The 23,549-nt window shown below is 44.5% G+C and overlaps 1 protein-coding gene and 1 long non-coding RNA gene across 5 annotated transcripts in view; one reads left to right on the forward strand and one right to left on the reverse strand.

Annotated features, from left to right (window-relative positions):
* LOC147453867 (uncharacterized) overlaps positions 1–22,184 on the reverse strand; it is an 81,121-nt gene extending 58,937 nt beyond the window's left edge. Inside the window, exons 1-11 of one of the 4 annotated variants that reach the window (XM_086515932.1) lie at positions 20,842–21,089; positions 18,449–19,628; positions 17,999–18,352; positions 16,725–17,924; positions 16,550–16,640; positions 15,163–16,261; positions 14,965–15,044; positions 14,726–14,810; positions 14,464–14,555; positions 14,319–14,387; positions 14,153–14,189 (exon numbers count right to left, since the gene is read on the reverse strand). In XM_086515932.1, coding sequence (XP_086372058.1) covers positions 14,153–14,189; positions 14,319–14,387; positions 14,464–14,555; positions 14,726–14,810; positions 14,965–15,044; positions 15,163–16,261; positions 16,550–16,640; positions 16,725–17,924; positions 17,999–18,352; positions 18,449–19,628; positions 20,842–20,919 — 4,365 coding nt within the window. In that variant the 5' untranslated portion in view covers positions 20,920–21,089. Of the gene's footprint in view, positions 1–14,152; positions 14,190–14,318; positions 14,388–14,463; positions 14,556–14,725; positions 14,811–14,964; positions 15,045–15,162; positions 16,262–16,549; positions 16,641–16,724; positions 17,925–17,998; positions 19,629–20,841; positions 21,090–21,692 lie in introns of those variants that run through there. The other 3 variants (XM_086515931.1, XM_086515930.1, XM_086515929.1) reach the window with 3 other exon arrangements.
* Positions 22,166–23,307, forward strand: LOC147453868 (uncharacterized). The gene is made up of 2 exons (XR_015188570.1): positions 22,166–22,297; positions 22,577–23,307. It is a non-coding gene; the product is annotated as an uncharacterized LOC147453868 (long non-coding RNA).
* The last annotated feature ends 242 nt before the right edge of the window (positions 23,308–23,549 follow it).

Raw genomic sequence — 23,549 nt, forward strand, 5'->3', positions numbered from 1 at the left:
ACCTAGCAGATACTCCTCAGATTGTGAACCTTTACCTTGAAGCTTTTGGTTTAGCATAGTCTATTCCAAATGGAACCCAGAATTCAACTTGGCCGCAGATATGGTGCAGTGGGATGCACAAGAGGGGAGTTACTCCACTCCTTTGTCAACAGATGCCTTCATTTTTAGAATACTAGAGTCACTGATATCTCTTTGAGCTTCAGGGATACTGAGAGCTGACAGTATTCTGCTGTATGACTTTATGAAATGGAATTCCTGAATATGAAACTGATTTGTTTTTAAGTGCAGGAACTGATAGACGAAATGACTACAGCATTTTGGTCTAATTGATCTCGAATAGACATGGTTGCAATAGGGGTTAGTCAATCGGGCATCTATGAAGTCCTGAGTGGATCTAGATGCGATTGCTAACTGCATTGCCGAGAAATCATGGTCTAAGATCCGAATGAATGTTGAATGTCATGTGATGTCCTGTGATGTAAAGTGATGTCCTGTGATGTGACTGTCGATTGGTACATGTGCTAGATGTGTGTTCCTAGTGCATCGGTACTAACAGTCAATGTCTGCTAAGGCAATTTATGGCTTCTATCTGTTTTGCAGGCATAATCGAGGATGATTACAATGCTTTCAAGAGGGGGGTATGTCAAAAATCGGTGACGTGGCATACCGGTACACATCCACACACACCCCGATGGTACTCTCACATTTGCCTGGTGGCTGTAGCTGACGTGGCTGGCTGTACCCGGAATTTGCGGAGGATCTGCCACGTGGCAACGTACGAACGCCAGCGCGTTTTGCGGCGCATTTCACGGGCCTGATGACGTGGCAGCAACACACGTCGGTTTGCTTTTTTGGCTGCTGTTGTCTACGCAAGAGAAAATAAGCTTTAGTAGCTTTTGGGTATTATTTTATGCTACGTAAGTAGTTGAGATAGAGAGAAAACTATAGTTACTATAGTTGCTTTAATTTTAAAAGCCTATTTAGAGGCAGTTTTTATGGGCAGCTTTTAAAAGAAGCTTTTGGGGCTCTGCTTTTGGCATCCCTTGTACTCTTTAAACAAGTTGGCAGGGTCCTCACAACCCAGAGCATCTGGACGCAGAGTCTTGAGTGTGAGCGCATGCCCGCACTCTTGTACTTTGAACTCAGATTAATACAAAAAGAAATACCGAAAGGGGCGCCAATCTATGGGGCCAATATCTCTAGGCACGGAACTCCGTCGGGCCAGTGACGAATAAATTGTGAACTGTGAAATGTTTTGAAGTGGTTATTTGGTGCTGTCGTGGTAGATTCTTGACTTAGAGTGTCCAAGTCTGTTACAACGGCCGAAGTCAGACGAGTAGCCTTGGAATTAGAACGTGAGGTGCAGAGAGACCAACGCATGCAAGAGTTGGTCCTACAGGTACTCACCTCGAAGTCCCAGCCACTCAAAGAATCATCAGGTAGCACAAGCAAAGATTCGGACTCCAACAATCCAGTCACAAAGAAGTTGACATTCAGTAGGTATGACCATAAGATGGATGCTAGTGTTATTCATTCTTGGTTGCATCAATTTAATGCTTATTTTGCAACAACTAAGAAAACAAGGAACAGCAAAGTTTTGACAGCAGCCATGTATCTTGCCAATGATGCCATTAACTGGTATCAAGCGTGGCAAGAGGTACAATTGGCCGGCACCTAGAGGAAGCCGACGAAGGCATGCCCCTTTCATTCAATTGGGCCGACTTCCAAGACAAGCTCAAGGCGCGGTTTCTGCCACCTCAGTACTTAGCGCGGTTGAAAGAAGATTGGCACAATCTCAAGCAAAATGGTATGCCAGCCATGTCTTTCTCTAACCGTGTTTTGGAGCTCGGCACCCAATTACGCAAATCGGATGATGAGCGCAAAGAGGCATTCCTTTTTTGGTTGGACGAGTATATCAAGTTTGATGTAGAAGTCTTCGACTCCGTGGATCTCAACAAGGCGGTAGCAATTGCTCTCTACCAAGAGATGAAGCACAACAAAGGAAAGCCTAAGGAGAACAAGTCTTCTCAGAGTACCTCTCAGACTCCTCAGAACCCAGAGAACGGTAAGATCTGAGACCAGTAAGAAAGCGTCCCAAAATCTCTGACAGTAAGTATCTAAAGTGTCCTCCTTGGTCATCCTCAGATGATTCCAAGCTGTAATCACATCACATTCGTATTCTTGAGTGAGCCATGAGGAAGTAAAAACTCACTTGCACTGAAGCCACATTGTTGAAACCTCCCTCCGTAGAAGCAGGGTAGACCACTAAGTCTGTGCGTTCCCCTTGAGATAGGATGCCTCCCTCCGAACTTCGGAATACTCTGAATAGCGTCCTCCGGAGTACGCTATATCAAAATGTTGAATAAAAGCGAGGGCCTTGTGGGTATCCTTAAAACTAGAAAAAGTATCAAACTTTATTGCTTGCCTGCCCTCCTTAAAAGCCTTGGGTTTCTTCTTCTTGTCCTCGAGAAAATCATACTCTTTGTAAACATCGATTCATCAGAATTTCAACTATCCAAGGACGAAGAATCCTCATCTAGACTATCAAAATACTTCCGAGATCTTTTATGGGATCGACTCTTCTTTGTCTTCTTCTTGCCTTTGTTGTGTCTCTTAATCTTTCTCCTCTTCTTGCTCTTTCTTCCCTCCTCACTCCACTCAGAGGTCGAAGAATTTTCAAAGCTGTCAGAAGAATACGAGGACGAACTGGAAAAATCCTCGAATCTCACTCGTTTCTTTGCCTTTTTTGCGTTCTCAAAAGTAGATCTCCAACCCAAGTACCCTAGATAGTTTGCCGCTCAACTCTATTTTCCTCGTGATTTCTTTGTCTTCATGGGTCTATTGACTCGTCCTTCTATTGCTTCCTCGAATTCATCCTCTGAGTACACCTTCTAAGCAGGAGTCCTAGGTGTAGTCGACTTCTTCAACTGCCTTCAGACGTGATCTGATGGCGGAGCACCATCTCCAATGCATCTCGTCAAGCGAGTGCTTGGCCAAAAATTTCGTGTACTGAGGATCCTTGGAGTACTGAAGTATCTACTAGGCATAAGCGCCAAGCTGCTGTTGTCACTGCATCTTCATTCTTTCGTACTCAGTACGTGGATACGACCCCTACTGTTCCGAATCTTCCGAAGATGGACAAATGTCCGTTGGAATCTTCGTTATTTTCTCCTAAGCCGGAATAGTCGGGTACCACAGTTTCCTCCTAGTGCGATTCGTTGACTAAATCCATGTGTGCTGTGAGTAAAGGGATCGGATCCTTCGGTAGAAGAAGGATCAACTGAGCTCTGATACCACCATGACAGACTTAAACACTCGAAGTCGAGAATCTACCACAACACATGAGAGCAAACTGAAAGAACTGAAAAAAACTGACAGAGAGAGACGACACGGCATGGCGTAGTTCTGCGCCCAGAGAGATCGGCCCCAAAGATTGGCACCCCTTGCGGTATGTTAATAATGCTTCTCAAAGTACAATGTCTGAGGGTCCTCGTCTCAGCAGTGCTCCCAAGCGTATCCGCTTGAAACTGAGGCCCGGGCACTTTATTTATAGGCCCTGAGCTTTTCAAGAGCAATATACCTAAAAAGCTTCAAGTCTAAAAGCATCTGGGTCCCAAAAGCTAGCGCTAGGGCTTCTAGCACAAATCGCGAAAATCCGTACGAGTGCCACGTCAGCAACGTAATTTGTGGAGGTCTGTACAATAAGCCACGTCAGCAACACAAATCGGGTCCCTACAACTGCCATGTCATCAGTTCTTTACGCCTTTCATTTTAGCCTTTAGTCCCTTTCAGCCCCATCGGACAGGACCCATAAGTTGGCACAACTTATAAAATTGAAGGTCATCCATTTTTGGCTTCCCGGCTTGGTCTTGCAAGTTGATACCACTTCTTCTACAACTTTTAGTGAGGCTCTCACCTCTTTCTCTTCGGAATCTGTCCTTTAGGTCATGCCACATCATCACTTTGCGATAATTAACACTAAATTAATTCCAATTACCTCATTTTGAAATGGCCAATGTACGGCTTAATTGCTTGATTATATCTTTGGAAGATTAGAGTCCCGCTTTAAGCATACGTAGCACCGCTTTTCTTAGTATTGCATCTTCAATTAGTTTTCTCGGCATCATAATTAATAAGCATTGCCCACCTCGTCCTAAGCTCTCCCAGCAAGCTTCCAGTAGATCCCACAAGCTTGCATTTTGGATACCACTAGCTCAAGTTATTAAACTCTTAATCCCACTTCTTAACTTGTGTGTGTGTGTGTGTGTGTGTGTGTGTGCACGCGCGCTTAGTGTCACAAAATGATGACGTGGCATGACCACGCGAAAACGGACATGCTGACGTGGTAGGTAGTATGGCATGCTGACTTGGCAAACAATACGGACCCCCCCAATTTGCATTGACAGGTGCTGACGTGGCAGCTTTTACGGATTTTTGCAAATTGCATTAGCTGTTTTTTCTGACAGATTTTTAACCAATTGCTTTTGACTTTAGAAGCTTTTGGGGCCCTGCTTTTGGGGCATCCCTTGTAAGAACAAATAAGCCCAATGGGCCTCACTCTTCAGAGCATCTAAACGCAGAGTCTGAGAGCAAAGGATATTTGGGAGTTGTACTTTGCTCAAAGGTTAATACAAAAAGAAATACCGAAAGGGGCGTCAGTCTTAGGGGCTAATCTCTCTTGGCACGGAACTACGTCAGGCTGTGTCGACTCAATTTTATTGTGATTTGATTTTGTGAAGTGTTTTAAGTGAATCTCTCTCGTGTGCCACGACAGATTATAGACTTGGGATGTCCAAGTTTGTTTCAGTGGTATCACAGCTCAGAAAGATTCTTCTTGTACGGAGCATCACACACAGGTTTTTGTGAAAGAAGCAGAAGTGTTTTAAGTGAATCTCTCTCGTGTGCCACGACAGATTATAGACTTGGGATGTCCAAGTTTGTTTCAGTGGTATCACAGCTCAGAAAGATTCTTCTTCTACGGAGAATCACACACAGGTTTTTGTGAAAGAAGCATCGTGTCCCAACCCCCTGAAAGAATCATCGTGTCTCGATATCGGACTTATTACCCACTCCCACCCTTCGTACATCGCGCATTCGGCGCGCTCCCGTCTTCATCGCTCTGTCTTACAAGACATAAGCCATAAAGAATCCCAGATTACAAATGGTTCTCGTGGAGAATTTAACAGAGGTAACACCTCTCAGCGGGAAGGCAAAGAAAAGTTGAAATCCGGCACGGGAACTGAAGAAAAGAATGAAGATTTGGGCAAATTTTTCGGTGAAAAATTTGCTAGAACGGAGTACAAACGTCAACTACAGGTTGGCATATGTATGAAAAAGATTAATCAAGTACTCCCAAGACCCGAGATTTGCAAAACACTTGGAGAATTAATCGATTGATGAAATTTACTCGAGATGGAGTGAGGTCCTTTGTGGATCTAGATGCGATTGCTAAATAGGTCGCAAGGAATTATGGACTTGAGAATCTACAAACATGATCGCAATAAGGATTAGTTGAATCCGAGATCAGTGAGGTCCTATGTGGATCTAGATGCAATTGCTAAATACGTTGCACGGAATCATGGTCTTAGATCTGGAATCAATTTTTATGTAATTGATTGGATGTGAATGTGTATTGACTTTGTCGTCTTCGTGCGAGTGCTAGATGTGTGTTGTCTAGTACATCGGTACTTAGGGGTCAGTGTCTACTGAACTAGTTTATGGCCTTTGTCTATTTTGCAGGTGTAATCGAGGGCAATTACCATTCTTTCAAGAGGGGGGTATGTCACAAAGCGATGACGTAGCATGACCACCCGCGGACAAACATGCCGACGTGGCAGATAGTACAGCTTGCTGACGTGGCACAATACGGCATGCTGACGTGTCAGATAGTACGGACCCCCGCGATTTGCACTGACAAGTGCTAACGTGGCAGCTTGTACGGATTTTCGCAAATTCCGCTAGCTGTTTTTTCTAGCAGATTTTTGACCAATTGCTTTTAAGACTAAGTGCTTTTGAGTTTAGAAGCTTTCAGGGCTCTGCTTTTGGGACATCCCTTGTAAGAACAAATAAGCCCAAGGGGCCTCACTCTTCAGAGCATCTGGACGTAGAGTCTGAGAGTAGAGGACCCTCGGGAGTTGTACTTTGCTGAAAGATTAATACAAAAAGAAAAACCGAAAGGGGCGCCAGTCTTTGGGGCCAATCTCTCTCGGCACGGAACTACGCCGGGCCGTGTCAACTCAATTTAACTATGATTTGATTCTGTGAAGTGTTTTCAGTAAATCTCTCTCTCGTGTCACGAGAGATGATAGACTTGGGGTGTCCAAGTTTGTTACAGTTTGGCTACCCTCTACCAAACCGGAGTCATATACTCCAAATTCGAGTAAGCCTCATGAGCAACCCACGTGGATAACTTGGTATAGCTAACTATAATAAGGCATTCTTATTTTGAAGGGGTCGTGGGTTCATAGCTACACTAATTCTAGTGTTGTAACGTAGGCAGACATGATTTGGGCGCCAGACTTTGCTTGAAGGTCATTTTTCGGTCCGCGGGCCTGTCACAAATTGGTGACGTGGCTACTCGGTACACATACAAACACTGCCCTGTTGAAATGCTGACGTGGGAACTGTACAGTCTCCCGGAAAAGCTGGCAGAAAAGCTGACGTGGCACTGCCGTATAGTCTCCGCGATTCACGGCGCGTTTTGGGAAAAAGCAGCCACATGGCAGCAGCATACGGATGGCAGCTTTTGGGCCTATTTTTGGCTACACAAATGCAGGCTGAAATCTTACGCAAATAGCTGCTTTATTCCACGATACTGGCAAGAGAGAGAAAAAGCTTTATTTTTGAAGTGCTTTATTTGTAAGCTTTTGGAACAGCTTTTGGGGCTCTGCTTTTGGCATCCCTTGTAACTCTTTATAAGCCTGGTTTGGGCTCTCACTTCTCAGAGCATCTAGACGCAGAGTCTGAGTGTGAGCCAACCACTCCTGTGTACTTTTGCAACAAATTTGATACAAAAAGAAATACCGAAAGGGGCACCAATCTTTGGGGGCAATATCTCTAGGCACGAACTCCGCCGGGCCGTGTCTAATCAATGGTGAACTGTGACCTGGTTTGAAGTGAATTCCTGTCGTGTCACGGTAGAATCTTGACTTGGAGTGTCCAAGTCTGTTATAGTGGTATCAGAGCGCGGCCGATTTCTCTTCTACCTGGAAATCCGATCCTTTTTACGCGGCACTTATGGATTCAGGCAGACATCAGTCGACTTCCTCTGCATCCGGAGATGCGGGAAGAGATCACGAAGAAGATTCACGCGAGGAGTACGGCCCGCCTCTGCCTACTCAGGCGGAGCTTGAAGAGATGGAGCGTCGGTGATCGATCGACGATGCAACAAAGATGATGCTAAATTTTGCAAAGGACCCGAAATTTGAAAAATTTATGACTCAGACCTCCTTCAACGAGGTGCATTCACCGTGGCGGCAAACCACAGAACCACCCCTCAAACCGACACTCAAGAAACCTCCTTCTCCAAGGATGTTTACAGAGCAAGAATTAGAAGAGGTGGTTGATACACGGATTTCTCAGCTTTTTGACGCACAAAACAAAGACAAAAAAACGACAAAAAGCATAAGAAAGGCACTGACTTCCCCGGTTATTTAGGTCGTCAATCTACTTTTGCCTCGACAAGAAAGTAGAAGAAGCATGTGCGATTTGAAGGAGTATCCAATTCTTCTTCTTCCGACAGTTCTTCTAGCTCCTCTGACTCGAGCGAAGAAGACAAAAAAGGGAAAAAGCGAAGCAAAAAGCAAAGCTTCAGAAAGGGCAAGAAAAAGGCAAGGAAGTCTAAATCTCGCCCGGTGGTTGACAGTTCTACAGAGGACTCGTCTTCGGATAGTTCGGACTCTGACGACAGCAGCTTTTATGCAAAGAAGAAGAATTTCTATAAAGCCAACCAGTATGACTTTCTGGAGGATAAAAGCAAGAAAGTCCGAGAGTTTAAAGAAGGTGGACAGTCAATTGAATTTGACACGTTTTCTGGATATCAAGATGCTTCGAAGGCTTTGGCCTTCATACAGCAGTTTGACATAGCTTTCTCTGGAGGGCGTTACTCAGAGCACTCCAAGATTCAGAGGGCTACCTCTTACTTCAAGGGAAATGCTTGAACTTGGTGGCGCGCGCTTCTATTGAACAAGACAGCGCCAGTTAAATGGCTGAAATTTAAAAGGCTTTTTATTTCTTCTTGGTTGACTCGAGAGTACGAACACGACATACGAACTGCTTGGAACCATCTTCGGATGACCAAGAAGGATACATTGGACGCATATTGCGAGAGATTCTGGAGCTCTTTTCTACCAGCCTCTTCATTTAAGAAGATCTCATTCAAAGAACAAATTGAGCGGTTTACCTTGGGACTTCCTACAGAAATCCGAGATCATTGCTTAGAACAAAAGTCAGATTCCATTCAGGAACTGATGAGTCATGCGAAACGGGGTTTTGCCATTCATTCAGGCAGTTTGACCTACCCCACAGATGAAATCATGACGCAAAAGGACCGAACAAACTTCGAACAATGAAAGTAGAAAGAGGAAGAGCAACCCAGAAAAGAAAGAAAAGGATGCACGACCCAAGCTTACTCTTCGAGAGAGAGCTCTCTACATCAAAGAGGGGAAGTGCTTTGGATGGGGGGAAACTGGGCATATCTCCGCGAAGTGCCCTAAAAAGGCACCGAAAGAACAGAACGACAAGGATGAAGACAAGCCAAAGGGTTCGAAAGGAGTTGAGGAACGTGGACGAAAAGGCAAGATGAAAGCAGGACTGGTTCCAAATTGCATGGGTACTGACCCAAGCACGATTGACGAGGGTACAGAACTCATAGTTACCAGGAACGGGAAACCGCAACGGGAACGCGGAACAGGAACGCAGAACAAAATGCCATTCCCTGTTACGGGTACTCACGTTTGAAACACGAAACGGGGATTCAGAATGGGAACTTGGAATGGGAACGGGGAACGGAGACTTGAAAACGGCCATTCCCTGTTACAGAACTTTGCCGAGCATGGGGCAAAGTGAAAGACCAAGAAGCCCTGATTTTCTTTGATGGAGGAGCCAAGGCCAACTTCATTTCACCAGAATTGGCAACGCGGCTCAAGATCACACCCGATCGGATGGGACCACTAGCAGAGGCATTACCCGGCAAGGATGTAGCCATTACACCTGTCATTGGCAAACTTCGGTTGCATTGTCAGGGGTATTTGGGGCATGAGGACTTCTACATAATGCCCTTGGAAGGTTGTGATGTCCTCTTGGGAATTCCCTGGTACCATAAGAACAACGCCGTGGTCGACTATCGGGCGAGAAAAGCGACTTTGACTACAGAGCAGGGCCGAACCATTTTACTTGATGTAAAACTTAAGGGCGAGTCTGTCCCTATTGTATCGGCTTCGGCCGTTTCAAAATTAATGAAGCCCAGTCTGTTTGTTTACTCGGTCTTTTTGAGAGAGTTGAATGATGAGAATAGGACAATTATGTCTGAACTTGATAAAGAACGCCAAGATTTTCTCCACACTCATGCCGATTGCTTTTCAGAGAGCCTGCCAGGAAAGTACCACCCGCTCATCTTGAGGATCATACCATTGATCTGATACCTGGAAGCACACAACCCAACCGGCCACCTTACCGTGTGAGCCGAGCCTAGAACGAAGAAATTATGAACCAAGTGAAAGACCTCTTGGAAAAGGGTCTTGTCCAGCCTAGTACTTCACCGTACTGCTCTCCAGTGTTGTTGGTTTTGAAGAAAGACAGATCTTGGAGAATGTGCATCCATTATAGAGCTCTCAACAAAATCACCATCAAGAACAAATTTCCGATTCCCAAGATCGATGATATTCTTGACCGACTACAGGGATCCTCGTGTTTTAGCAGGATCGATTTGAAGAGCGGATATCATCAGATCCGAATCGCGTTGGGAAATGTTTACATGACCGCTTTTCGGACGACTTTTGGGTTATTTGAGTTTTTAATGATGCCTTTTGGACTAACCAATGCTCCAACAACATTTAACCGGATGATGGACAGGATTTTTCGAGAGTACAGACTATTTGTTGGCACTTTCTTTGATGACATCATTGTTTTCTCCAACGATGAGGCAGAACATAGAGAACATCTACTACAGGTCTTTCAGGCATTACGAGATCACAAGTTGGTGATTAATGCGAAGAAAAGTGAATTTTTCCTACCCGAGATACACTTTTTGAGACACATTGTCTCAGCAGCAGGAGTGCAGATGGACACGGCCAAGATAGAGAGTATCCGCGATTGGCCCGATTTGAAGAATGTCCATGAAGTTAGAAGCTTCTTGGGCTTGTGTTTGTACTACAGGCGGTTCATTAGAAAGTTTGCAGAGGTTGCTTCCCCTTAGCATTTGTTGACGCAGAAACGTGGGGACCCAGAGAGGTGACTGCCTTTCAGACGCTGAAAGATAAATTGACTACAGGATCGGTTTTGACTTCGTCGGGCTTACACAAGTCATTTGAAGTATATTGTGATGCTTGTGGTCATAGTCTGGGTGCGGTCTTAATGCAAGAAGGCCATGTCATTGCCTACGAGAGACGATTGTTCCCAAGGCCGGAATTGACAGCACAAATTTATGAGAAAGAGCTTTTGGCGGTTATCCATAATCTTACTCAGTGGCGGTATTACCTACTTGGAGCGGATTTTACTGTCTTCACAGACCACCAGAGTTTACGCTACTCCGATAAATCATGGTCGGAGATCCGAATGAATTTTGAATGTGATTTGTCATGTGATGTCAAGTGATGTCCTGTGATGTCGTGTGATGTGACTGTCGATTGGTACATGTGCTAGATGTGTGTTCCTATTGCGTCGGTACTAACAGTCAGTGTCTGCTAAGACAGTTTATGGCCTCTGTCTGTTTTGCAAGCGTAATCGAGGGCAATTACAATGCTTTCAAGAGGGGGTTTGTCACAAATTGGTGACGTGGCTACCCGTTACACATACACACCGCCCTGCTGAAATGATGGCGCAGCAGCCGTACAGTCTCTCGGAAAAGCAGGCAGAAAAACTAACGTAGCACTGCCGTGCACTCTCCGCAATTCACGGCGTGTGTCACCAGGAGGTGTATTTTTCATGTTGCCTTCCGTAAATAAGTACTAGATATTTTATTTATTTTTATTTTTACTTGTTTTCCCCGGAACCCTTGAAAAGGTGCAAGTGGACATTGCATGGCCAGTGTGAAACGGCTGCAGCCAAATGGGTTTCTCACATCGGGGATCTAGGTCGGTCAGACAGGGACTGCCCGGGCCAGTTAGCACTGAATTCTGATGAGTATGGAAGCTCGTGTGCGCCAAAACCGGAATTTGGGCCACTAGTCAAGTCACTGCAACTTTATAAGTTGAAAGGGGCCAGTAAATTAACCCACATTGTAGATGTTGGTCAAATGGTAGTCTTCAATGATGGTCAGGAGACCGATAGGGACGCCATGGAAGCATCTCCTAAAATTTAGGGAACTGCTATTTTTGACCAGAAAATGTGTTCGCGTCATTAGCTCTGGAATGACAAGGGGAACATTTTATTGCTCTGCTGCCAAGTCAACTGACGCACCAGTTGAGATATTTTTAGCAGGGAAAGCCCAAACTCGGAAACTGGGCGACGTGTCAGCCTGTGAGCGATTCTGCCACTCTAGGAGGCAAAAACGAGCTGCATATCAACAAAGGGGGCGCCATTTTCAGCCTCAGGTGGATTGTAGCAGGTACAGAAGCTATGGAATGCTTACCTTGCCCTCTATGCACAGTATGGTGACGGGAGTGATGCCCCGCACGCTACATACTGCTCTCTTTCTCCCCTACGTACAGTATGTTATGCCCCACTAGTGGGCTTCTCATTTGACCCATGTACAGTTCTGGAGGTTTATGCGCGTTTGCCAAGGCAAGAGCCTTCTGAACAGGAACCGGATTAGCTAATTGCTAATCCCCCACAGGTACGCACAGTTCCATCACGAAAGATTGCGAGTTTGGAGAGTTTTCTCGCGTGAAAACTCGTCCAATTCACAGGTGAACTGTCCCATTCCGTGCGGGAGCCCTTGGGACACGCGTAGGCATGTTCGCTCCGCTAAAAACGATCCGAAACAGGGAATTACAGCCTGCTGTGTTTTTCTGCAGGTTTAGGGTTTCGCACCTGAACTGCAAGGGAACATCGGCGGAGCCTCGTGAGAGCCTTGGGATGTGTGTACAGGCTTTTGGGCTCCCGGCAATGAAAAACAGAGAATTACAGCCCGCTGAATTTCTGTGACAGCTCACCAGAAAGCTTCCAGATATCAAGGGAATCCGTCCTAGACAGGTGTTTTTGACCTACAGGGGTTTTTGCGCCGTTATGCTGTCGAAATCCGGTCGAAAACCTGCGTTTTCAGCCCTCGCCAGGTTTGGACAGCTTTGTGAAAGCTTGTGCTAAGTGGTCGGATCGTCTACCTTAATTTGAATAAAGAAATACCGAAAGGGGCGCCGGTCTTTGGGGCCTACAGGGTGTCGGTCTCATGTGCGCAGTGACATTCTAGTCGCTGGACGCAACTGTGTTCTCTTCCCTTCTCAGTGCTCTGTGTAAAGTTAACAGGTAATTGAAATAGTACCGCCCTCTACGTTGTACAGGCCGGTTATAGCGCGTTTTGTGGACAAGCAGCCACGTGGCAGCAGCGTACGGACGGCAGCTTTTGGACCTGTTTTTGGCTACGCAAATGCAGGCTGAAATCTTATGCAAATAGCTGCTTTATTCCACGCTATTAGCAAGAGAGAGAAAGAGCTTTATTTTTAAAGTGCTTTATTTGTAGCTTTTGGGACAGCTTTTGGGGCTCTACTTTTGGCATCCCTTGTAATTCTTTATAAGCATGGTTTGGGCTCTCACTTCTCAGAGCATCTGGATGCAGAGTCTGAGAGTGTGACCCAACCACTTCTGTGTACTTTTGCAACAGATTAAATACAAAAATAAATACCAAAAGGGGTGCCAGTCTTCGGGGCCAATATCTCTAGGCACGGAACTCCGCCGGGCCGTGTGGAATCAATTGTGAACTGTAAACTGTTTTGAAGTGAATTCCTGTCGTGTCGCGGTAGAATCTTGACTTGGAGTGTGCAAGTCTGTTACAAGGCCCCTATTGACGCGCACAACAGGCTTCCCCTTTTTTGCCTCAACGCGGACATGGAAGACGACTCTCAATTGAGCTCATGCTTTTTCGGGTCCACTGAGGCGCCTTCCCATGAGCCTCCTTTGGCCCAAGCCCTCAAAGCCCCTTTTAGCCAAGAGCTCGATCTGCACAAGTGGCCCTTGAGGCCCATATTTGAAGGCCCCTGGCCAAAAAGCAATAGATAACAAAAGTTGGCATTACATCCAAAAGCAACTGCTAAAAGAAACTGGATGCCAAAACTGCCACGTCAAAACCTCAATGTTGTTTTGGGTGAGTGTGGTGCACCTTCTGATGGTACACCCCCACTCTGAGATTGATTCTTCACCCCTCTCTCGTTAAGAGTCCTGCTCACTTCATCCCTCTCCCTACTATACACGGAGGAGACATACAACAGAGAGCATTCTTAATTAGGTCGTGGTAGCTAGATACACTAAGAGGGTAGAGCATCTAGAGCAAAGACAGCATAAAGTGCCTCAAGAGAGAGATGAGGTATCATCACGTTTCAAGAGGTAAGAGGTTAAGAGAGCTAGGAGGGGAGAAGCAAAGAAGAGGAGGAAAAGGTGAAAGAGGCAGACAAAGGTGCACAAGGAGACCCCTAAGGATCCACTTCTTCAGGCTTGCTTTTCTTCCGCAAAAATACCACCTACTTCTCTTTGAGCCTGAAAGGGTTCCTTGGGATACTGTTGTTCCTTCATGCAGTTCTGATAGAGATGATGTTCCTCTTGCTGTGCTCATGACACAGTATGAGGAGAGTTTTCCTCATCTTGGATCAAAGAAAATGTAAATGCTAGGAGATTTGAGAGACTCTTGAAAATCCAAAAATAGGCTTGGTCAATAGTTGTACATTATATGGACATTTTTGGTAATCAACTTTTTACACTTATCTTGAGGCTGTGCCCTTGCAATGTTTATTTTAATAAGATTTGAGAGAGACAGAGAGAGAGAGAGAGAGAGAGAGAGAGAGACCTTTCCAAAAGTTATGAGCTGGTAATGGAGCTCATACCTGTACATTACCAACAAAGAGCCAAAAATAAATAAGACAAATTTGAATTTAAGTTAGATGTTGCAAAAATATATTACACCTGAGTAACCAAGAAATTACAAGGGTAGAGAAAGAAAAGTGGGATGTTACAATGTCCTTTGGTCAAGCGTACATAAGCGAGGCCATAGATACTTCTGTATCGTCTCCTGAATTGGATACCTATTTGTTGAAAGCATAAGTTAAATTCAGGTTGTTATCTTTTTTGGAGTGTTTTAAAACAGACAGTCATACTCACAACTCAACAAGATGTAACTGAACCTCCTCAGGCAAGGGTTCAATTGGGACCCAGCCGAGCCTCACACATATTCTTCCCACGTTGGTATCAACCTAGAATATTTGTGGACTCATTAGTCTTGAATAGATCTCTAATTCTCTGCCTACTGCATCACAGTGATACAAATGCAGAGAAATTTTTACCTGTTCAGATTACAACACTCCAGAGAAAATGGGTACATATGAAGAGTGACCAAGAGAGTAACATATAATCAGATACTCACCGGAAAAGCAAGATGGTGCAGAGTAAGAAGGCGGATACATTCGACGCTTTTAACGCCCAATCCATGTATACTCATGAGAAACTCTCTGCATCAGAATGGGAAAAAAAAATGAAGAAAATAAGCAGCAAATTGCACATCCGATAAAGTAGGACAGGTGCAGTCCCCCTTGGAAGAGTGGCACCGTGTGTTAGTGTGCAACCCCTACAAAAAAGCGAGCTCAACTGATGATGATTATGTACTTGGCCTTTTCTGATGGTAGGTTCCTTAGCCATTCAAGATCAACACTTCCATGCTCTTCATACACTGAAGTTAGAAAAGCCTGGAATATACAACCCACCATTTCTCAGGAGAATATAAGAAAAATGGCTAGTTTCATAAGAAGCTCTCTTATTCGATTGTGATATGTACATGCATATGGAGGTTCTGAATCATGGCACCTTTATTCGACCACTGAGAACATGGTGCATCCCACGCTCCTTAATGGTGTCAGCCAGCTCTGCTAAATCAGCAAGTCGAACAGCATCCCAGTTCACTGAATCCTCATGAAGAGAAGATCTCGGTTCGAGATTATCCAAACCCCCTTTAGCACCAGAAGGTAACCCTAGTGCTTGCTTTCTGACAGATTCCCAATCTGCATGATGATTTCTTTTGCGTCCCTTTTGGTTTGCTTCAAGCAGAGCCCTTTCCATCCCGCTAATGCTGCTGAGAGACATTGGCCGTTTCTTACTAACCTTGGAATTTATCTGTGCTTCAGGACCAACAGCAAGCTCCCTACTGCTTGTTTGTACTGTATTAGCCAGGATATCTAACTCTAATGTGTTTTCCTGAACACCACTTAACTGGAAATTTGAGTCTTGTACACTATGTACGCTACTGGAAGACCCTGCTGCAGATTCAGACTCGCTATGTTGATCACTGATGTTGTCTGATGCTATCTCTCCATCCAGTATCACAACTAAGCTAACCTCCTTATCAGGCTCCAAATTTGAGCATAACTGGGCCTGGTGGTTCTTCCTGTCTGTCTCAAAATTGAGCATCCTGCGAGCTTTGCTACTGCGAACTGTACAGTGCTGGTGGAAGGCCCCAGATATGTCCTCTAGTCCACCACAATTTCTAGGATCCTTGTCGATGGTACCTACTAAGTTGTGCTCATAATCAGATGCAAATAGGAGGCCCTGTTGTTTCTTTTCTAAGGCCTGTGAATTGATCAAAGTGTTGTGATAATGCTGAGATGCACCTTCAATACATGGAAGAGCCTTTGGTAAATTTTCAGAAAGCCATACTGGTCTCTCACCAAAGCCACACTCTACATTTGTGGTTTCATGAATGCAAATGGTGTTGGTGCCCTCACAATCACCTTGCCTAGTTAAAGCTGACTCTTCTGCAGAGCTGAAACAAAATCTTTCCACTGAAGGCGGTATTAACTCCACCTCCCTCTCACTTTCAAAGGAAAATGTGTCTCTCATATCTGCACATGAAGCCAACCTACTCTTTTGCACTGGTGGGAAGCGAGAAGCAACAGACATAAATGCAGAACTGCAAAAAAAAACCCATTCAGTCCCAGCATTTTCTCTTGCCTTACTAATTTAGATGTGTTACGTCATCAGACCAAAATGTAAAAATCCTGCCGTTTTCAGCTGTTACATTTGGGTCATGACATGACTGCAAACATTATAACGCAAGCAACAAATGAAAACGGCATGCTTGCAAACTGCATTTTCATGCAGGACATGGCTACATTCCCATCAGTTTCAAGCTTATGTTTATATATGTAGATACTCCATGAATGTTGTTGTGTTTTGGAAAGCTGAATTCAAGTATTACCTTGACAAGTGATCAGAAACATTCTGTGTCAAAAAAGCTCCAACAACAGAGTCCACAATTGATCCTTTCCAAGGGGAGAATTTGCGATCACCTGCATGTATCCAAACATTCCTCACACACATAGAACATCATCGAAGGCAATACCTAATGGGAAACATCAGTGCGAGTGAGAAACCTTGAACATCGTGCATCTTCTTTATGAAAAACTCCACTTTTTCCCTCATATCCCTCCTCTGCTTTTCCCAATGCCATGCTTTGTTAGGATCATCGTTTACTTTTGGCACAGCCCCATTCTCAAGTTGAAGCCACACTCGCTGAGACTCAGGATCTAGCAAGACTTTTGCACGGATTTTTTTCTGAGATCTAAACTTGGACACAACAATATCCCGCTTTTGATTGTACAAAACCAACTGTAAATTGTCATCTGGGTTTACTTTAGCCAATGGCAGGATGTTGGAGTGTCCTTGGACAGGTACTATATCAGTCGTTTCTCCAGGGAAAAGACACAAAGCTAAATCTTTGCTTTGTAACTGATGGGGTGCCGGATTGTACAAGACAAGATCTCGGCAGTCAGGCAAGGTGTGACCGTTAGGCTCCGGCATGCTAGAGTTGGATTTTGTGTCAGCATGAAACTGTTGATCTGCTATGGCCAGATAATCAATAAATTCGCGCCTCTCAGAATCAAGTCCTGGTCCAGAGTAACCTACGATGTTCAAGGTCTGAGGTGTATAACTGGTGTCCAGCCTACTATTGTATATTCCACATCGAACAACACCACTTTCTTCAAACGAGGTATTAGCAACCAGAGTAAAAGTGGCAAGTGGATCCTGACAAAGCTTAGTTGCAGCTTCTTCAGAATGTGAAACTTCAGCAGAGTTGGCTGTTTCTCCAACAGATGACAGCCCAGTTTCTGCAAACTTACCCTCTTGAGCTGTCAATTCCTCTTTTCCCTGCAGATCAGCACCTTGCTGTCCCTTTTGTGCCTTACCCTTACGCAATCCTCGCCCACCTCTCTGCTTCTTTTCATCCCGTTGTACCTTGCACCGAATCTTCTTTCTTTTAGTCTTCTGTTGAGGCTCACCATCAAGCATACCTTCTTCTCTGCTATTACTATCAATGCCTTTCCTTATCTCTGATCTCACCGTAGTAAGCCTTTCTTTTCCATTACTGGTTCCATCAGCCTGGCCTTTGTTCGTCTCAGGAACAAGAACCTTGTCCTTTGCAAGGCCAGTTCCATCAAGGCCATCCCTCATTTTCCCTCGCAATAGAGAGAGCCTCTGCTTCTTTGATGCCTCATTGCTGCAAGCAGACAGTGATTCATGCAGATGATCACCTGCAGCTGTCACAGAATGTGCGTCCAGACCTTCCAAATCTGCTGGAATCAAAGCAACAGGTTGACCAGAGCAATCTTGAAAACAGACTAACAAGCAAAATAGCAAGTGTACATACTTTGCAAACTTGATGGCAAGATGGGGTCTACACAAGAAAGTCTTTCCAGAGAAGGAGAATGTAAAGAAGCACTTTCAATGATAGGAGCATTATGCTGAACTGCAGCTGTCTTGCAAGGCATGCATCCGACTGCATGACCACCAGAATTTGGAACAAAAGCACCAACCTGGAAAGAGTCTATATGTGTTTGAGCACATTCATCTGGAAGCCGCGCCGAAGGGTGTATTCCTTGAGAGTTAGGGGTCATTCCATGAGGAAGGTTGACAGTTGGGGCTGCTGAAGGCCACTGCTTTGAGACTGTATTATCATCCCGAAAACAAAAATGACTGCCTACATATTTTGAGCTGTTTTGTCCTGTAAGACGAAAGCAATCCTTACTTTGTATGTTCGACACAGGCTGCCCTTGCATGCACTGCCCTACACCGGACTGAAAGCTGTAGATAGCATTACCTGTCCACGGTGCAGCCCATCCCTGGCTGTGGTTATGATCTGAACTAACTGCCATAGAAGCCCCTGTTGCACCAGCATTACGGTCTGACAGGATTTGAGTCTGGAGTGAAATACTGAATGGAAACTGTTTTTGAGGGGAGGTTGTGGGTTCCCTTACGCTACTAGCCACCATATCACCACCAGTTTGATAAGTTAACCCCTCTTTTATCGAAATGCCTTGAAATATCCCTGTGTTTTGGTCGCAATGGGTATTTGCATTAGACCATTGTGGTCGCTGAGCTTCTTGCAACATTCGCCCATATGGGCCATAAGGCTGGGGACCAGTATATTGAAACTGCACTTTATCTGCCTGATCAGATGCAACACAATGTGTAGATTGTGCATAAGGCCTAGCAACACAACCATTAACAGTTGTGTCTTGCGCGTTGTTTATAGCCTGGTCTTCACCGTCAGGATGACTATTTGAATGTGAAATGAGTTGCTTAAATTGCTCCAATGGAGCTCCCTTCCTAACAGGCAAACAGTAGACAGTTTGTTGAGGGAATTGGTGTCGCATACCCTGTGCTTGATCTCCTGTGGGCTCATCTGCATTTTCATGAGCAGAATCTGCATTGAACCCTTGCATCACAGCATTCCATTCTTCCTGTGTATACTGGTTTGGCTGACTAGGCAGTAAATTAGATGCTTGAACATTTTGGTTCTTTGTCTGCAGCATATCCTCTGCAGGCAGCTTCTGCATCGTCATAGCTTGTGCCAGATTCACAACTCCACACCCTTCCAGAAAGGCAGGTTCATGTTGCGCTCTGTTTGAGCTGCTGAGTGCAGACAAATGCCCACAGAATCTCTCATTAAGATCCAGGGCAAAAAAAGTCTTTTTAGACAAAGGACCCTTTGTTTTGAGCAATGGTGAAGGACGTTTTCCCCTGCGTCTCTTCACACACCAACAGAGGTCCAACACGTGATTACCTGGCCCATCGGCCAAAATACCTCTAGTTGAGCCACCATCTTGCAATCCTTTCCCTTCTGGAGCACCAATGTGGGTTGAAGAGGCAGAAGATCCTTCAGTTTTCTGCAAAAAGCTTGATACTACCTCAACACCATCAACATTCACAACACAGTAGCGACGACAAATACCCCGTTCTTTAAGACGATGAGATTTTCGAGGTCCTCTTTCCAGAGACTGCAACAAATACAAACCCAAAAAAATTAATAAAGAAATTTTCTTTAATTTCTCTGTGCTCTAATTTTGCAATTGAAAAGTCAAATTAGAGCAAGCAAAAACTGTTTCCTTTGGTTCCTTCATGCTACAATAATTATCTTAATTTTCAAATTGGGCCAGGGAAACAAGTTCCTTGAGAAGATCAGACATGCATTTAAGCTTAGGCTGTTTTGCGCAGTAATGCACATGCCCAATTGGCAAGATCCCTGAATTTCATAGTCAAGCACACAAAACCCATACAGAATTATGAGAGAGTAGGTAAAAGCTCAAATTGTAAACAATTCCACAGTGATAAATACTCTCACCTCGCAATCCACTCGTTTTGTAACATAATGGATCTAGTGCATGCAGAATTGAGTTGCAAAACAAGGATAAGGGCCAGATTTGCATAATTCACAGAGAAGCTAAAAAAGCTGTGAAGAATTGAGGAAGAAAGGGCCCTGAGGAAGAGCCCAGAAAGAAAAAAATGTGAATTATGCAGCAAATGTTTAAAAAGGCAGGGGTTGATAGGTTGGAAAGAGAAAAGTAAAGCTTCCTACTTACAATTTTTTAGGTACACAGCAGGTCACCATTTGATAGAGAAAGGCTTGCAACCAGTTTAACATTGCAAATACTTTTAGCTTGGAGGTGAAAGAGGAAAGAGTTTTTTTTTTGTTTTTTGAGACGGACCGGAGAAAGGTGGGCTTCACAAAGTTTAGAAAACTGTCAAAGTTAGATCATGAGAAAGAGGGTGAGAGAGAGGGGAGTCACACAAAATGAAAGAGAGTACGTCCAATGAGTCTACAATTGTGATTTTTGACATGAACAACCTCTACTTAGCTGTGATGTAAGGAGAGTACTTAATGATTTTAATCACATAAATGTGTTGTAAGCAATTAGGCTTTGGATCAAGCAAAATTTCCTTCTTAAGTATGTGTGTGTGTGTGTGTGTGTGTGTGAGAGAGAGAGAGAGAGAGCACTACAGGTTAGAAGTGTACATACAAAACTGTGGGTCGTGTGCGTATAGGGCAGCGTGCGTTTTTAGAGGGAGTGTGTGTGTGTGTGTGTGGGGTGCTTGTGGGGGTTCAACCAAAAAAGTAAAGCAACGAGAAAGAGAGAGGAGAGAATAGTACAGAGACGAAGAGAAGGACTCAGGAGGGAGGAGGTCGACAATTGTGTGAGAGGAAGAGCCTACCTTGGCTTCCTCCTCCTCCTCATCCTGCTCTTCCTCCTCTTGTGGGGTCTCCTCGGCCGCTGCGACGGCTGTCTGCATAGCATCTCTCTCTCCTCCCCTGCTTTCCTCGCTCGCTTTTCCTCGCTCAACCGACTGTTTATCTCTCTTGTCCCTCTCCCCCTCTCTCTCTCAAGTAGGACCCTTGAAGGCTACTTCTAGCTCTCCCTCTCTCACTACAAATACTAGCCAACCCAGGTTAACCAACCTCCTCTCTCTCTCTCTCTCTCTCTCTCTCTCTCCTCTTCCGTCACGAATCTCCCCTCTCTCACCCATCTGATCGCAGAGCTCACGCAAGCTGCAAGGCAGTGCAAGCTCAACTCTCTCTCTCTCTCTCCTCCTTTCCACGCTCATGACTCATGCAGGGCCTTGCGCCACTCTCTCTCTCTCTCTGCCCAAAACGAAAGAAAATAATGATTACAAGCCACGTCTCACGAGAAACCCACTGGGAGACCGTGCTCTCTCTGTCTCTCTCCCTCTCTCCCCTGTACGTTTCTCCTGCTTTCTGCTCTCTCTATTTTACCCATCTCACGAGTCACTACCATTGAGTCACTAGAGCTTGAATCCTGCCCTTTTCATCGCCCAAAATTTTGTGGGAAGCTGGTGTGTGTGTGTGTGTGTGTGAGTGAGTGAGTGAGAGATTGATCAAGCAAGGAAAGCTGTGTCAATGCCAATGTGTGAGACTCATGTGCAAGTGCAAGTCAAGTGAGAGATGATGTAGATTACGCAGAAACAGAGACAACAAAACCCACAAAGCAGAGAGAGAGAGAGATAGAGAGAGGAGAGAGAAAGAGAGAGTGTGAGTGTGTACTTACCTCCATTATGTCTCGCTTATGGTAAAGGGGCGCTCTCCTGCGCTGCGAGCCCACCACTCCTCCAAAGGCCCAACAATCAGGATTGATTTGTAGCGCATCCAAATGTTATTCCTGTGCTTGCCTTTCTTGCTACAAGAAGGGGTTGAAATGACAGGAGTATAAGCTATGGCGGCACATTTCTGGTGTGAGCCACCACCCACACAAGAGCAGGAGGAGCCCAACAACACGCATTTCGCATCTCTCTACCGTTTCAACAACAGCCCACTTCAACACACACACGTGCATGCCTCTCTCTCTCTCTCTCTCTCTCTCTCTCTCTGATTGTAAGCTGAGCAGAATAGCCTCCTCTCTCTTTCTATAAAATGCAAGTAATTCCACTACCTCTGCCCACAGACCACACGCACGCACGCAAGTAGAAGCTTGTCGCCCTACACATGTCTCTCTCCTCTCTCTACATACGCAGCAGTAAAGACAATGGCTATGGAAACCTCTAGCCAACCCCGTCCTGCGTACTGTTTCTTTTCTTAAGTGATAGATACAAAACAAGAACTTTCAAAGTGGGATTTTTTAATTCCAATATAAAAAAATTGCTGATAATTTCATAGGTGGGCTACTTCATTGTTTTCGGAAACAATTAAAAAAAAGACACACACACACACAGAGTGAGAGAGAATCCTTTTTCCTTTTAAGGATAATTGTTAAATTGTTATTGTTATTGTTTTTCAAATATTGTCATTTTTTATTTCAATAATTTCTTTTCTTAGAGATTAAAACTTCTTTTTCCGATAATTGGTTTGTTATTTTCTCCTCTTACCAATTTTTTAACTAGGAGGGAGAGAGAGAGAGAGTAAAATAATTTTTCACTAATTTTGAAGTTCTTTCAGGTCAAATTTGGAGAGTGCTGAGCATAAACAAAAGGTTCAGAAAAAGAAAGTCAAAATTGTTTGAAAAATTAAAATCATGTCAATTTCTTCTTTCGGCAAATTGTCAGAAGTAAAGATGTCCGATAACAAGGGAGCAATTTTGCATTCATGAACCATCAATTTTCTATAATATTTTAATACCTGCTGGCTCTGACAAATTGCCAATTGTCCCACTCTCACATTCTTGATCATTTTTGACAAGCCTTGAAACCTTCCCTTTCCTCCAAATCCTCTCTCTCTCTCGACAATTTGACAAGCCCCACCCCTAGGCTACCTAGTGTGGAGGAAGCCCCACTTCCCATGATGCCAAGTGTTCCCCTATGTAAGAATACCACACTGTCCTTCATGCAACCTCTGTTTGGATAAATTGACATCATGCCTATGCGTGCTCTCCCAATTTCCCAAAAACCTCCTAGGGTCAAGCCTCTTAGGCTATGTAGTATGGTTATCAGTTATAGATAACTAAGCCAACTATATGTTCAGACATAGCATTAAATGAATAACTAAGCCTCTTGCATGGTCACCGTCAATCAAGTGAGGTTTTAGTCTATTCATTCATCCTCCCTACTAAGCGAGGCTTAGTTATTTGACCAAATAATTGATACCTACATTTCGCGTGACCATAGCCTTATACCAGGGCTAAAAAAATACATTTTTTCTAACCAAAGAAAATAAAAGAAAACTTGAAATTCTATCGGTTTTTAGGTCAAAGTTTGAAGCTTTTGCCGATATTTACACTAAAACTTTTGTAAATTTGCCGGTTTTCTTAAAGTCAAGCTCAAAATCTAATCGGGATTTTATGATTTTAGCCGGTTAAAATACATTGTACCTCGGTTTTTTTCTAACACTGCCTTATATCATTGTGTTCATCATCTTTATTTGACATGGGGTCATCTCCTTGCCTCAGCACTATCTAACACAGGGTCTGAGTGGT

This window comes from Adiantum capillus-veneris, chromosome 7 (genome assembly GCF_014529385.1).
Source record: "Adiantum capillus-veneris isolate H3 chromosome 7, ASM1452938v2, whole genome shotgun sequence".
Taxonomy (NCBI): Eukaryota; Viridiplantae; Streptophyta; class Polypodiopsida; order Polypodiales; family Pteridaceae; genus Adiantum; species Adiantum capillus-veneris.